This window comes from Aquarana catesbeiana, unplaced genomic scaffold (genome assembly GCF_042186555.1).
Source record: "Aquarana catesbeiana isolate 2022-GZ unplaced genomic scaffold, ASM4218655v1 unanchor236, whole genome shotgun sequence".
NCBI lineage: Eukaryota > Metazoa > Chordata > Amphibia > Anura > Ranidae > Aquarana > Aquarana catesbeiana.
This window is the reverse complement of record NW_027362664.1, coordinates 2,136,039-2,152,957: the sequence shown is the minus strand read 5'-3', so window position 1 is coordinate 2,152,957 and position 16,919 is coordinate 2,136,039. Positions and strand designations below refer to the sequence as shown.

The 16,919-nt window shown below is 42.9% G+C and overlaps 2 protein-coding genes across 5 annotated transcripts in view; one reads left to right on the top strand and one right to left on the bottom strand.

Moving 5' to 3' along the window:
• LOC141121958 (uncharacterized) overlaps positions 1–16,919 on the bottom strand; it is a 266,794-nt gene that overhangs the window by 238,522 nt on the left and 11,353 nt on the right. The gene's annotated exons all lie outside the window — the stretch shown is intronic.
• The window catches only part of LOC141121983 (uncharacterized), a 289,647-nt gene continuing 279,903 nt past the window's right edge, over positions 7,176–16,919 (top strand). Inside the window, 1 exon segment of the mRNA XM_073611768.1 lies at positions 7,176–7,366. Within this exon segment, the coding sequence (XP_073467869.1) occupies positions 7,271–7,366 (96 nt within the window). The 5' untranslated portion in view covers positions 7,176–7,270.

Here is a 16,919-nt window from a genome sequence, read left to right as displayed (position 1 = left end):
GTCGGACTTTGTTCGAACATTCCGACAACAAAATCCTAGGATTTTTTCCGACAGATGTTGGCTCATTCTGAACGCGGTGACGTAAAACACGTACGTCGGGACTATAAATGGGGCAGTGGCCAATAGCTTTCATCTCTTTATTTATTCTGAGCATGCGTGGCACTTTGTCCGTCGGATTTGTGTACACACAATCGGAATTTCCGACAACGGATTTTGTTGTCGGAAAATTTTATATCCTGCTCTCAAACTTTGTGTGTCGGAAAATCCGATGAAAAATGTCCGATGGAGCCCACACACGGTCGGAATTTCCGACAACACGCTCCGATCGGACATTTTCCATCGGAAAATCTGACCGTGTGTACGGGGCATTAGGAGTAAGCTTGGAAAGTGTAAACGTTTAAAAGATTTCAATCCTGATGATGTGATAGAATTTCCATCGATAATATGGGAATATCTGTCTTATCATGAGGACCATACAAAGAAAGGCATTTCCTTTTTCTATGGGATACTCTCCTCCCATCCAGATAATAAAAATGCTCACATGTTAAAATGGGAAAGAGATTTAGGTCAAAACTTTTCATGGGACCAGTGGAAAAAATCATTCCAAATAATCAATAAATCATCATCGTGTATAGAACATGGGGACAATGCTCAAAAAATAACTAACAGGTGGTATTTAACCCCGTATAAATTATCCAAAATCTACCCATCCACACCCAACATTTGTTGGAGGTGTAATGAGCAAACTGGAAATCTTATACACACCCTCTGGAGTTCCAAAACCCTGAAAAGCTTTTGGAACTCAATCTCATCATTTATAGCAGATATTACAGGAAACCTTTCCACGCTTACTCCCGCCTCAGCCCTACTAGATATAGACCTTGAGAAATACCCCACTATACATAGAACAATTGTGCTCCACATTTTTATAGCCTCAAGACTTACAATAGCTTATCTCTGGAAATCTACGGAAGCACCCGATCTACCTACTGTCATAACTAGATTGAATACCCCGGCACAATTTGAATTAATGCTGCTTATAAAAACCACTCCATAACCACTTTCAGTAAAAAATGAAAAATTTGGATATCCCCTCCCAGAGCCTCCAATTACCTAAAAGAATGTAAATATTACATTTACCCTTCAGGCTGAAATATTGTGACCATTCACCTAAGCAATTAGTCGGTGTAGAGCAATATCTCTGTTATTCATTACTTTTTGGTTATTCATTATTTTTAATTTCCCTTCCCAACATTATTTCCATACTCATAGTTTATACTGTAAGAAGCATAGTTAAAGTGGTGACCTTCCAGTCCTACAGCTTGAACCCAACCGGGGTAGGCTGGACTAGGCCATCAAGGTTTATATCACTACTATACTTTATGCCTTCTCAGTTTTTGTATTACAAATGTTGTATAATATATGCAGCAACTTCAATTGATTTGCATGATAAAATAAATAAAAAAAAATAAAATAAAAAATAAAGTAATGTATTTCCTGTTACCGATGTGGGATTATGCTTTCTCTCCTCCCTGAGTGTGTATGAAGGGGCGGAGCTCTGAGTGTGTATGAAGAGGTGTAGCTCTAAGTGTGTATGAAGGGGCGGAGCTCTGAGTGTGTATGAAGAGGCGGAGCTCTGAGTGTGTATGAAGAGGCGGAGCTCTGAGTGTGTATGAAGAGGCGGAGCCCTGAGTGTGTATGAAGAGGCGGAGCTCCTGCTGGAACAGCGGTCGGAGGAGGAGTCTAGGAGGGAGACTGACAGAAAGCGCAGCAGACTTGCAGGAGTGAGCGAGGAGGATCCAGTTCCTTTGCCATCGGAGGTGAGGAGAGTGTGAAGGATGTTGGTGACTCTGGTAGATGAAAAGCTGGGAGTCATATTGCTCTGGTGAGTGGGGAAGCACTACTAAGGGGGCGCCCTCACCATCATGTGTGTAAGAGGTGGAAGAAGGCGTGGCTACACTACAGCTGGCACAGTTTGGAGCACCGAGAACTTTACATCTTATCAACTTTTCATTGATTGGTGGATAACTTATTTTTCTAAATAAAATAAATAAATTGAAGTAGATGCAAAGTGGAATCAGTGGACTTGCAGAGAACACTATATTGAGCACAAAATATTGTATGATTACATGAATTTGCACAGATTTTTACTTTATTTAATAAAGCAGTAAATATTATAAGATTAATGAAGTAGGTGTAAAGTGGAAGCAGTAGATCTGCAGAGAATATTATTTGAGCCCCTAGCACTTTATATATGAATGTCTCCACATATTTTAGTGTATTTGTGATGATTTATGTGCACACACAATAGGACAGCGCTGTGACACATAATGCTCTTTTAGTTGATAAAGGGAATACTTACCTTTGTTACAGCAGCAGTCCGGTATAAGTTATTTTTGTAGGTATTTGAGTTGTTACACATAGCGCGGGTTTTATTCTATTTATATTGGTGACATAATTGCCCAAATCTGGGGATCAGGAGCCATTTCCACCCTTTACTCTCGGCTGGGGTTCTTTGTATCCATATAACAGATGTTCTACATGACTAAATCTGCAATCAATTTTACTGCAAAATCAAAGGTGCAAAATGTCTCCCCCCCGAGCAATAATATATTTCTATCCCCCTTGGTGGGAGTGGAGATGACCCCATTTATAAGGTTTAACAGTACATACACACACACAGCACAAGGCCGTGTTCACACTACCAGACGTTTCTCAGCACTGCAGTTCCTCTGATCTCCACAAGGTGGTGATCTAATTTATACCCAGACAGGAAGTCTCTATGGAAGACAGGAAGTGATGTCAGATACAAACAGGAAGTTCCATAGGAAGTGGAGGGGAGACGTTGCAGGAAGAAGCAGCAGAGGAGGTAATAAGATCTTATTTTCTATTTACACCCAGTAACCCCCCGTCCTGTCCATCCTCTTCCTCCATAGTCACTGTGATGTCTTTTATCTTAAGCAGATGATGATACACACATATATAGGGATGAGCCGAACACCCCCTGGTTCGGTTCGCAGCAGAACATGCGAACAGGCAAAAAATGTGTTTGAACACGCGAACACCATTAAAGTCTATGGGACACAAACATGAATAATCAAAAGTGCTCATTTTAAAGGCTTATAGGCAAGTTATTGTCATAAAAAGTGTTTGGGGACCCGGGTCCTGTCCCAGGGGACATGTATCAATGCAAAAATAAGTTTTAAAAACTGCCATTTTTTCGGGAGCAGTGATTTTAATAATGCTTAAAGTGAAACAATAAAAGTGAAATATTCCTTTAAATTTCATACTTGGGGGTGTCTATAGTATGCCTGTAAAGTAGCGCATGTTTCCCGTGTTTAGAACAGTCTGAGAGCAAAATGACATTTCTAAAAGAAAAAAAGTCATTTAAAACTACTCGCGGCTTTAATGAATCGATGGGTCCGGCAATACAGATAAAAATCATTGAAAAAAACAATATAAAATATGTTGGTGCGCTTATCAAACGCTCCCCATCTGTTGGAGTGGTGCTTGTATATAAAATCCTAAACCATAAAAAATACTCTGATATCACAATCAGTAAAGTGAATAAGTGCAAATAAAGATATCAATCAATAAAGTGAATGGATGCAAATAAATGCATCAAAAACCTATAAGGGAACACATATCCCTAGATATATGTTGATGAAAGAAATAAAAATAAAAAACAATCAATTGCCTTTGATGAACTTGCTTGTATTTCAATTATCACAGATCACAGTTGCATGATGAATTACATTTGCAAGGTGATGATTCACATAAAGATAAAAGAAAAACCATCATTGCGCAGTGTTTTTAAATGCTACAAGACTGGGCAATCAATGTAATCCACTCACACATTCGCAGAAGCTGAATCGCTTTTGTTACATTGGTCAGACAGCTCCACCGCTGTAATAATAATATGGAGACTGTGATGTGTGTATTTTAACAATTTTAAATTTATTTGGGGTTGAATTATATTTATCTACGCATGCTTCTCGTTCGTGATGTTATACTCAATACTCACCACTGGAGGGTATAGTACTATGGATTATTGTCATCTCTTATTTACTTTGGATATAAATACCAAGTGTGACCATGGGGGGGGGCTGAAGTCTGTGTTAAATAGATCTTTTTAGTGAATAATGTTTCTTAATTCCAAATCTGATTTTAACTTGTGTCTTACAAAAGTTGTATTATTAAAAGTTATATTGTGTAATCTATTACTAAAAATAAGTATTGCTTAAATGCAGACTTAATGGAATGATGACTTGCTTATTTACCGATATCACTATGGCAACTAATATGCCGTCCATAGCTTAAATAGGAAGCTTGGCCGGTCACATGACTACCCTTGAGAAAGTCACGTGACATGTGATGATACGCGTGGGGATGAGGAGTCGGTGAAGTCATTGCATAGTGTTCGGCAAACAGCGATAGCTGTATGAGCGGTGAAGCTGTCTGACCAATGTAACAAAAGCGATTCAGCTACTGCAAATGTGTGAGTGGATTACATTGATTGCCCAGTTTTGTAGCATTTAAAAACACTGCACAATGATGGTTTTTCTTTTATCTTTATGTGAATCATCACCTTGCAAATGTAATTCATCATGCAATTGTGATCTGTGAGAATTGAAATACAAGCAAGTTCATCAAAGGCAATTGATTGGACATTTAGACCTGGATTAACACAAACAGACACTATTTAATTTTTTTTTATTTCTTTCATCAACATATATCTAGGGATATGTGTTCCCTTATATGTTTTTGATGCATTTATTTGCATCCATATATTTATTTGCACTTATTGACTTTACTGATTGTGATATCAGGGTATTTTTTATGTTTTAGGATTTTATATACAAGCACCACTCCAACAGATGGGGAGAGTTTGATAAGCGCACCAACATATTTTATATTGATTTGTAGCAACGGTGTCACAGCACTAATTGGTTGGTTGCAGCTCACACATTTTTTTCTGGTGTTTTGTTTTTTTCTGGTGTTTTGTTATTTTATAGAGAATCCACATCAGCGCTTTAGTTTTCTTTCTTCTCATTGAAAAAAAGGGCATGGGGTCCCCCCAAAAATCCATACCAGGCCCTTTGGGTCTGGTATGAATATTAAGGGGAACCCCAAAGCAAAATTTAAAAAAAAAATTGCGTGGGGGTCCCCCCAAATTCCATACCAGGCCCTTCAGGTCTGGTATGGATATTAAGGGGAACCCTGCACCAAATTTTTAAAAACATGGCATGGGGTCCCCCTCAAACTCCATACCAGACCCTTATCCAAGCATGCAACCTGGCAGGCTGCAGGAAAAGAGGGGGGAAGAGAGCGCGCCCCTCCTGAACCGTACCAGGCCACATGCCCTCAACATGGGTAGGGTGCTTTGGGGTAGCCCCCCAAAGAACCTTGTCCCCATGTTGATGGGGACAAGGGCCTCATCCCCACAACCCTTGCCCGGTGGTTGTGGGGGTCTGCGGGCGGGGGGCTTTTTGGAATCTGGAAGCCCCTTTAACAAGGGGACCCCCAGATCCTGCCCCCCCCTGTTTGAAATGGTATCGGGTACATTGCACCCCTACCATTTCACAAAAAAAGTGTCAAAATAATAAAAAACCACAAGAAACAGCTTGGGGACAAGTCCTTTATTTAAAAAAAAATAAATTAAAGGTCCCACGAAGTCCATTCATCTTCTCTCGCTCCGCCGACGGAGGTGACAGTTCTTTTATAACTAAGGGCGGGGCCACACAGTGATGTACCCGGGTGACCCTGCCCCCCTCTGCTGCACGGGGACTTCCCAATGGCTTCCCCTTGGTGTCAGAGGGGGGCAGGGCCACCCATTTACATGACCGTGTGGCCCTCTGATGGTCCTCTCACCCCACCTGCACATACTTTTCTGACCTCCGTAAAGGAGAGTCCAGCCTGAGTTTGCTATGGGTTACAGGAGCGCAATTCGTTTTGCACTCTTGTGACCTGTTTTCAGCAGAGATTGGGCTGAAGCCCGCTCTCTGGTGACATCACTGGAATCAGTCCAGGCACCGCATCATCACCACAATGAAGTCTGGATCTTCAAGGTGCCTGGACTGATGGCCATCTCAGCCTCTCAGCGAGCCACTGAGAGACTGAGACGGGCACTCCCCATCCCTCCACAGCTCCAGTGAGCGCGGGGGGCAGAGCTGTGATAACCGAGCCATTGCAGATGTTAAATCACTTGGTTGTCAGTGAAGAGGTGCCGGGGGACCGATGCTGCATCCACCTAGGTAAGTATGAATCTGAAAGAAAAAAAATCATACTTCTCTTTTAAAGACCTTCTGCCAGCAAGTGAAGGAAGCCTTCACCTCACCATTTCACCGTTCTAGAAATATGTTGCAAGATACAAAATAGACCAAGAGAACAAACCCCTCCCCCCTGCTGTCCACCTACCAGCACTGAAATAAAAAATACACACCAGTAAAGCGCACTACAAGGTCCAGCCCAACAGACAGCAGTCTATGGTAACAGCATGATGAGGACAAATGTTCATTCCAACATACAAGGGTCCTGCAGCTTGCCAGATAAAGATCAGGGAAGATCCAAGGAGCTCAAACAACAAAGAAATGACAGCGCGAGATCCTCATTAGAATGATGAAGTCATTTATTCCACAAAAACAAATAGTACACTTACATGTTATAATCAGCATAGATGGCAGATGGGTTGCTATTGGGAAGAACAAAACTGACTCCTCCCCCCACAGTTCTGTAGTCCATAAGCAGCATCCTCCTGCTATCCAATCCAATCCCTTCTCTTACTGCAGAGAGTGACAGTGACATCACTCCGATCAGTCAGCAGGCTGCCGGAGATTGGAGCCTTGCAGCCGGAGTTCTGGCAATTATTCTGATTAGCCGACAACTCCGACCAAAAGTCAGCAAGTTCCCCTTCCTGGACATCATGATGACCCAACATTGTCCTCACAGCACTGCCTCAGAGCAAACAAGTCAAAGGAAGGATCGTATTTATCATTCCTTGTCTGCAGATCTAAAACCAATCAAATCCAGTTCAGAAACTAAACATAGAAAAGGGAATATCAGCAGCCAAGAGAGTCCCGCACCTCAAAAATGTAACAAAACAGTCCAAACTAAATCTGTTCCCATGGGGGGAGTAGTCGTTAAATGTACAGCAACTGTCCTATTACCCCCTCACATCCACATCCTATTATTGTGTGACCAACACCATCCAAATAATTCTTACTTTCATTTCCCAAAGTTATCCGTCTACAAGGAGACCTGTATAGATCAAATGACGGCACCAATGAGGATGGAGAAGGACCGGAGTCACATGACTGAGAAGATACTAAACCTCACCCTGGAGATCATCTACCTGCTGACCGGAGAGGTGAGGAGGATTCTGGGAGGTCACATGACATCACTCTTATCTCTATTAATAAAACACAGACCTGACCGGAGAGGTGAGGAGGATTCTGGGAGGTCACATGACATCACTCTTATCTCTATTAATAAAACACAGACCTGACCGGAGAGGTGAGGAGGATTCTGGGAGGTCACATGACATCACTCTTATCTCTATTAATAAAACACAGAACTGACAAATGAAAATTAAGGGGTCTACTAGCCAGAATTTAACTCAGTAATTTCCTATGACCATCAGCTCCATCTACTGACCATAATGGGGTATTTTTCCTGAAATACCTCAATAAAAATAGCACAATACCACGTTATGACCACTAGATGGAGCCAAGGAAATCAGTGTATGAAATAAAATACATCCAATAGTCATCACAGCTGGGTGAATGCTGGTCATTATTTTTTTTTAATAGACCTCTAAGTGTTTGTGAAATCTTACACCACAAAATGTACTCAGCCAATGAAAGGTAATGACTCCATTTTTATTTTTCTACTGCTCTCAATGGCCAACACGGTACAACACTTCATCCATGTCTTTGGTGATCTCTGATCTCCTTATGAACTCAGGGATGTACAATTCCTATCAACTGATGCCCAGGACATGCAGTTCTGAGGGCCGGACAGGTTGTTGTTTTTTTTAACTTTTAGCCCTGCTGTGGGCAAGCAAGGAGCAGGTTTACTTGTCAGATGGAAGCATTCGGGTGGCTGAGCGAATGTTTCCACACCCCCCGGTAAAGTGCCCCCACCCTGACACACACCCGCTATGTATCCCGGGCTCCTCTTACCCATCTGTGGACCTGGGACCAGCATAGCAGGTGATGATGGGTAGAGGGGAGGGAGGAGAGAGGACACACATCCGCTCTGCTCCCCTTCTTCTTCCTGACCCGGAAGTGACATGTATGACATCACTTCCCGGGTCCCTATTGACAGTTTCCCCGACTATCAAAGCCGGGATAGAATATAATGCAGTGTGATCTGTATTACATTACATTCAGTGGAGCACGGGAAACATTGGGGGTCTTTTAGACCCTGGATGTCTAATTAAAGAGAACCTGTCACCAAAAAATCATCACATAGGGGACTTTTTGTCCTCTACATCAGTGTTTCTCAACTATTTTTCAGTCAAGGCGCCTTCCAAAATTATGGACAGTCTTGAGGCGCCCTCCAAAATTATGGACAGTCTTGAGGCGCCCTCCAAAATTATGGACAGTCTTGAAGTTCTCCAATCTAAAATGTAAAAACTATTCTAATAGTTCTACATAATACAACAACATCAATACACGTAGGACACCCAATGTTATAAGTGATTTATTCTTCCAAAGCAAATACACTTTTGCAAACTGGTACTGACTAGTATTCCAATGTTTCTCTTCTCCCTCAGTTTTTCTCCATCTCTCAACTAATGAGACCCCAAAGCTGAAGGAGAGAGGCGGGGGAGGGTCACACAAGGATGAAATTCAGGCAACTGACATCCTCCTTATCAGCTCATATCATTGGTCGTTAGGAGGTTGGCAGCTAGAAGGTTGTAATGGTGTACAATGAAAACCTGAGGCTTTGTGTAACTAAAAGGCATCATCCACCCTCCGGCTTGTATACAATTTTGGGGCAATTGTTCAGCATTTTGCCAAGGCGCCCCTGAAGAAACCTCAAGGCACCCTGGTTGAAAAAGGCTGCTCTATGTGATGAAAAATATATATATTTTTTTAATAGTACAAAATGTAATTTAAACCCAGGCACATAAACGCCCCCAATAAACCTCTGAGGCCCCGCCCCCACATATACACACGTACAAACATAAAATCACACATTGGGGCGCCTACGGCTAAAAATGTTGATTGCGATACACATGTTGCATATCGCCGCACACACCGGAATGAGAGCAATAATTCTATTACCAGACTTCCTCCGTAACACTAAACTTATGACCTATAGGGGGCTTTTAAAGCATCACCTATAGAAAATATAGCATACTGAAGTTTGTAACCATTTCACAAGCGCACACAAAGTTAAGGTTTGATATGTTAGGTATCTATTTACTTGGTGCAACCTTGTTTTTTTATTTTACCAAAAAATTTGGTAATTTATTCTGTTTTTGTGCCCCCTAAAATGAACTTTAGTCTGTTTTTTTACAGAAATGTTGTGTTTCCTTGACTTTTGCGATAATATCGCGTGACAGTGATGGCAAACCTTGGCACCCCAGATGTTTTAGAACTACATTTCCCATGATGCTCAACAACAGTGCCAAGTGCATGAGCATCATAGGAAATGTAGTTCCAAAACATCTGGGGTGCCAAGGTTAACCATCACTGCTCTAGGGTGTCTGCTTTCAGAAAATATTACTTGGTGCAACCTCGGCTTTTATATTTTTCCAAAGAATTGGGTAATTTATTGTTTTTGTGCCCCCTAAAATTAACTTTAGTGTGTTTTTTACTGAAAATTTGCGTTTCCTAGACTTTTGTGATAAAATCGTGTGACTAAAAAATTGGAACTACCACTCTTTTATTCTTCAGGGTGTCTGCTTTCAGAAAATATACTGTATAATGTTTTGGGGGTTTTATATAATCTTCAGGCCTAAAATGATTTTTTAACTCCTTCCCACCTGGCCTATAGCAGAATGACGGGCAGGCGGGGGTTCCATTATCCAAGAATGAGGGTCATATGACATCAAGAAGAATAAGCCGCTCGGGCGCGTGGCGATCAGTGGTGAGGTGTGTCGCTCTGACACACCGCATCTCCAATCTATAACATAGGCTCTTTACCATGTGATCAGCTGTGTCCAATCAAAGCTAATCACATTATAACCAGAAAGTGCTGGTTATCGGCTTTCATTTATTCATGCTGACAAGGAAAGGAGAGCCAATCAGTGACTCTCCTGACAGGGGGGATCTGCACTGATATTCAATATTTATTATCAGTACAGGCCCATCAGCGATGATCAACAGTGATGACCACCAGTTCCCACCAGGTATGCCAATCAGGCCCCATTGGGGATGCCAGTGTCCCACCAGTGATGCCAATCAGTGCCCATAGGTAATGCCAATCAGGGATGCTTGTCAGTATGGCCTCATCAGTGTCACCCATAAGTGCTGCATCTTAGTCTCTCCTCATCAGTGAAGGAGAAAACTTACTTATTTACAACATTTTATAACGGAAACAAAGAGGAACTTTCTTTTTTTTTAAATTCCGTTTTTTTTCATTTGTAGCACAAACAATAAAAACCTCAGTGATGATGAAATACCCCCAAAAGAAAGCTCTGTTTATGTGGAAAAAGATACAAATTTCATATGGGTACAGTGTTACATAATCACGAAAAAGTCATTCAAAGTGTGAGAGCGCTGAAAGATGAAAATTGGCCTGGGCAGGAAGGGGGTGAAAGTGCCCGGTATTGAAGGGGTTAAATATGTGGGCAAAAAAACCCACAAAACAACTCTGGCAGTGAAAGGGTTAAAGGAAATGTTCACCTTCAGGAAGATGTTACATGTTCCTGTTCCTGCAGCGGCTCAGCGATCCGAGTCCTCTGTAGTGGCTTGTAGTTTTCAATGAACTCCCACACCACTGTTGAGCACTCTGGTAGATGAGGAACAAGGAGACTGTCATAAGGGACAAGGAGATTGGGACCCCGATTTAGTCTCTTGGACAAGTCATTTTTTTTAAAAATGTCCATATCACTGGAACTGTTTGTTACATGATGAAGATCAGCCATGGTGTATATCAGGGTGTGCTTCTTCCCCACATGAGAGCTGTGATATCCAGCAACATTCATATAGAAGACATTTCCCGCACTCAAGGCACTAATACACCTCAAGGGTTGTGTGGGATCCCTGATGTACAGTAAGACAGGACTTCAGTGAGGAACAATTCCCTCATTCAGGACAGGAATACGGCTTCTCCTCCGTGTGTGAGATCTCTGATGTGTGTAAAGAATGGACTTATCTAAAAAACATTTCCCGCACTCAGAACAGGAATAGGGCTTCTCCCCTGTGTGCGATCTCTGATGTGTGAAAAGACTGGACTGGTCTGAAAAACATTTCCCGCACTCAGAACACACATATGGCTTCTCCCCTGTGTGAGATCTCTGATGTCTGTAAAAGTTTGATTTCACTGAAAAACATTTCCCACACTCAGGACAGGAATACGGCTTCTCCCCTGTGTGAGATCTCTGATGTATGTAAAGATTGAACTTCCCTGAAAAACATTTCCCACACTCAGGACAGGAATACGGCTTCTCCCCTGTGTGAGATCTCTGATGTGTGAAAAGATGGGACTTCAATGAAAAACATTTCCCACACTCAGGACAGGAATACGGCTTTTCCCCCGCATGAGATCTCTGATGTTTGTAAAGATTGGACTTCTGTGAAAAACATTTCCCACACTCAGGACAGGAATACGGCTTCTCCCCTGTGTGAGATCTCTGATGGGTGAAAAGATGGGACTTCAATGAAAAACATTTCCCACACTCAGGACAGGAATATGGCTTTTCCCCCGCATGAGATCTCTGATGTTTGTAAAGATTGGACTTCACCGAAAAACATTTCCTGCACTCAGGACAGAAATATGGCTTTTCCCCCGTGTGAGATCTCTGATGTGTGGAAAGACCGGACTTCTTTGAAAAACATTTCCCGCACTCAGAACAGGAATACGGCTTCTCACCTGTGTGAGATCTTTTATGCATATTAAGATTGGATTTAGAATGGAAACATTTCCCGCACTCAGGACAGGAATACGGCTTCTGCCCCATGTGAGATCTCTGATGTGTGTAAAGATGGGACTTCTGTGAAAAACATTTCCCGCACTCAGTACAGGAATATGGCTTCTCCCCCGTGTGAGATCTTTTATGCCTATTAAGATAGGATCTAAATTGGAAACACTTCCCACACTCAGTACAGGAAAAGCTCTTCTCTGTTGGAAGGATGGCACCGTCCCTCACAGTCTGAGGTTCCTCAGGATAAGAGGAATACGATGGTCCATCTACACTGTGTGGTGCCGGATGGACATTTGAGGTAGTCGGGTTTTCTCCTGGACTATACTGTGTGATGTCCTCATCTTCTACTTTACAGTCTGGAGACAAAGTGAGACAATCCTCTGAGATTTTCCTCATCTCCCGTCCATCTACTAAAATAGAAATACAAAGATTATTACTAGACATGAGCTGATTGGTTCCCCTAAACCAGGACTCCGCCCACATCAGGCAGCTTTGTCTCTGAGGATCTTACAATTCCCCCCCTCAAGGTAACTAGTAAATGGGTCCTCTGTAGGGCGGCAACTAATGATTATTTTCAGAATTGATTAGTTGGCTGATTATTGTTTCAATTAATCGATTAATTTGATAAAAAACTCAAAAAAGGTTGGTGTATAATTTAGTTAATATTCTTGAATATCTATATACAGCGGTAAATATAAATATCCAGATATATAGTTGGATATTTAATCCACTCTGAGAATAACAGACAGATAGATGTATTATTAGAGGGAGAATCTGCTACATATCAGAATCAGAGATCAACATTACTAAAATATAAAAAAAAGATGTAAAACTCTGTTTTGCAGATGATCAGACAGGAGTGTAATATAATATGATGGATGACAGACTCCCTTGTCATAGACAGGTAGGTGGGTACAAGCTCCCTGCACCTGATGTCACTTATGCTGGCCGGACACAAACTAATTCTTCTTTACAAAAAAAATGCATCCAATTTTCTAACCATTAGAGTGGGGTCAAATCGGCGTTCATTTTCCACCACAGTGGTCGATCCCTATTGCATCCCAAAGCTCAAACACACATGCCTGTGTGTGTGTGTGTGTGTGTGTGTATATATATATATACATACACACACTATATTGTCAAAAGTATTGGGACACCTGTCTTTACACACACATGAACTTTAATGACATCCCAGTCTTAGTCCGTAGGGTTCAATATTGAGTTGGCTCCGCCCTTTGCAGCCATAACAGCTTCAACTCTTCTGGGAAGGCCGTTCACAAGGTTTAGGATTGTGTCTATGGGAATGTTTTTGACCATTCTTCCAGAAGAGCATTGGTGAGGTCAGGCACTGATGTTGGATGAGAAGGCCTGGCTCGCAGTCTCAGCTCTAATTCATCCCAAAGGTGTTCTATAGGGTTGAGGCCAGGACCCTGTGCAGACCAGTCAAGTTTCTCCACCCCAAACCCGCTCATCCAGGTCTTTATGGACCTTGCTCTGTTCACTGGTGCAAATCATTTGGTGGAGGGGGGATTATGATGTGGGGGGAGGGGGGACTATGGTATGGGGTTGTTTGGTGGAGGGGGGATTAAGATGTGGGGGAGGGAGGATTATGATGTGGGATTGTTTTTCAGGGGTTGGGCTTGGCCTCTTACTTCCAGTGAAGGGAACTCTTAAGGCGTCAGCATACCAAGACATTTTGGACAATTTCATGCTCCCAACTTTGTGGGAACAGTTTGGGGACGGCCCCTTCCTGTTCCAACATGACTGCCCACCAGTGCACAAAGCAAGGTGCATAAAGACATAAAGACATGGGTTTAGCAAGGGTGGTTGGAAATGAACTTCAAGTGCAAAAAATTACATTATAATAGTAACTAAAACATATAAAATAAATGTAACAATCTAAAAAATAAAAATTCCAAAGTGCTATAATGGTGGGAACCTCTCAACAAAAATGCTGTTGCACTTGAAGTTAATTTGTATTGCAATTATCTGTAGAGGGGTTTCCACCATCCCTGATAAGTTTAAAAAAAAAGTTTGTCTTCTTCTCATTTTGATGTGTATTACATGTGACATCACATATCATTGGAATGATTACACTTGAAGGTAATTTGTATGGGAAATATCCATAGGAGGGGTTTCCACCATCCCTGATAAGTTTCATTTTGTATATCTTATTCTCAGTGTGATGTGTATTATATGTGACATTACAGATCACAGAGACCGCATTGTAATATTGAAGTTTATTGAGATTTCCATACCTTAGAGGGTTCCACCATTATTGATCAGTAAGTTAGCGCTGCACCTTTTTTTTTGTGATGTGGGAACACATAACAGTGTTTAGCGGCGGCCTTTTACTGACACTTTTTTATTTTACCTTTTAGATATTTTATATATTATATTTTAGATTTCAGTTGTGCCCAACCGGGCCGGCCCCCCATGGAAAATGTGCCTGTCTGCTGAATTCATCTCCCCATTACTGCACTGATGGGCATTGATAGGTGCCACTGGTAGCACTGATGGCCACTGATAGGCAGCACTGATTGGAACTGCTTGGTGGCACTGATTGGAACTGATAGAAAGCACTGATTGACAACACTGATGGGCACTGATTGGCAGCATTTAGTGGCACTGATTGGCACTTGGAGGTGGCACTGTCTGTGGGAGAGGGGGGAGTATCACATTGAGCAGATCATGAGGCTTGTAAGATCCACTCAGAGTGTGAAAATGTCATGTAATGTAACTGCATACAGGGAGAGGGAGGAGCTGTCACAACTCAGCTGTGATGTCGGGGGTGGGCGGGACTGAACAGCTATCTAAACACCAGCTAATGATTGGGCTGCTTAGGAAAGGGGAGCGGAACAACATACACGTAGCAGCCCGCCCAGACCCCATCCCATTGGCTGGTGTTTGATAGCTGTTCGGTCCCGCCCATCCCTGACATCACAGCTGAGTTGTGACAGCTCCTCCCTCTCCCTGCATGCAGTTACATTACATGACAGTTTCACACTCTGAGCAGCTCTTATAAGCCTCACAATCTGCTCAATGTGATTCTGTCTCACAGGCAGCGGGGGGGCTTCTCAATGCTTGGATGCAGAATTTCACAGCAGCCCAGGCAGATCTCAGGATACTAACACACACAGGGTGATTAGGGTGTGCCCAGGCACACCCAGCACACCCTGTGCGCACGCCTATGATAGCACTGATTGCTGTATAAATGTCAATGGTCCAAAAAAGTGTCCAATCTGTCTGTCGCAATGTCACAGTCCCGATAAAAAAAAATCGCAGATCACCGCCATTACTAGTAAAAAAATCTTGCGCAAACTAATCAATATACGCTTATGCCGCATACGCTCGATCGCACATTCCAGCAACAAAATCCATGTTTATTTTCCAACGGATGTTGGCTCAAACTTGTCTTGCATACACACGGTCACACAAATATTGTCGGAAATTCCGAACGTCAAGAACACTGTGACGTACAACACATACGACGAGCCGAGAAAAATGAAGTTCAATAGCCAGTGTGGCTCCTCTGCTTGATTCCAAGCATGCGTGGAATTTTGTGCATCGGAATTGTCTACACACGATCAGAATTTACGAGAACGGATTTCGTTGTCGGAAAATTTGAGATCCAGCTCTCAAATTTTGTTTGTTGGAAATTCCGATGGAAAATGTCCAATGGAGCCTACACACGGTCGGAATTTCCGACAACAAGCGCCCATCGAACATTGATTGTCGGAAATTCCGACCGTGTGTACGTGGCATTACTGTGATTTTTTTTTTACCAAAAATATGTAGAAGAATATATATTGGCCTAAACTGAGAAAGAAATAAATTTTTATTTTTTTTAATCTTGGGATATTTACAATAGCAAAAAGTAAAAAATTTTGTTTTTGTTTCAAAATTGTCGCTCTTTTTTTGTTTATGGCGCAAAAAATAAAAACCGCAGAGGTGATCAAACACCACCAAAAGAAAGATCTATTTGTGGGGAAAAGGACGTCAATTTTGTTTGGGTACAACGTCACACGACCGCGCAATTGTCAGTTAAAGTGACGCAGTGCCGTATCACAAAAAATGGCCTGGTCATTAGGGGGGAAAATCTTCCGGCCTGTAAGTGGTTAACCCCTTGCCTACCGGGCACTTCCACCCCCTTCCTGCCCAGGCCAATTTTCAGCTTCAGCGCAATCACTTTGAATGACAATTACGTGGTCATGCTACACTGTAACCAGGCCCGGACTGGCCATAGGGCATACCGGGCGTTTGCCTGGTGGGCCGCATGTTGTAACCATGCATTAACCCCTCATGATTCTGTCAGTGTTTCCCAACTCCTAGGGGGCAGGGCAATGCCAAGCGAGCATCAGCCGTGGTTGCTCGGTGACCAGTGCAAGGCCCGCCCCCAGGGGTAGACTGACCATTCAGGCTCTTGGGCTGAGTGCCGAGGGCTGCGGCCAGTAGGGGGACCTACGAGGGCCTCCTGGGTGGACGGGGCAGGATGGATTTGGCCGCAGAATGAGTGGTGTAAACGGGCTCCTGGTCTTGAGAGGGAGGGGCCGAGAGAGCCCCGGGGAGGAGGAGGAGGACACTTCCTGGACTGGGTGTTATTGGATGTGATGCTGGGAGGAGGGACCAGCGAGTAGCTGAGAACCGGAGTGTGACACAGACAGGGGAGAGACCACTCTGAGAGGAGACCTGTGTATGTGGGTGGGGGATGTACTGTACTTTATACAGTATAATGGTGAGACATAGGAGATTTACTGATCAACCCACCCTCTCCTTCTCACTACCCCCTCTCTCACTACCCCCCCCTCCCCCCTCTCTCACT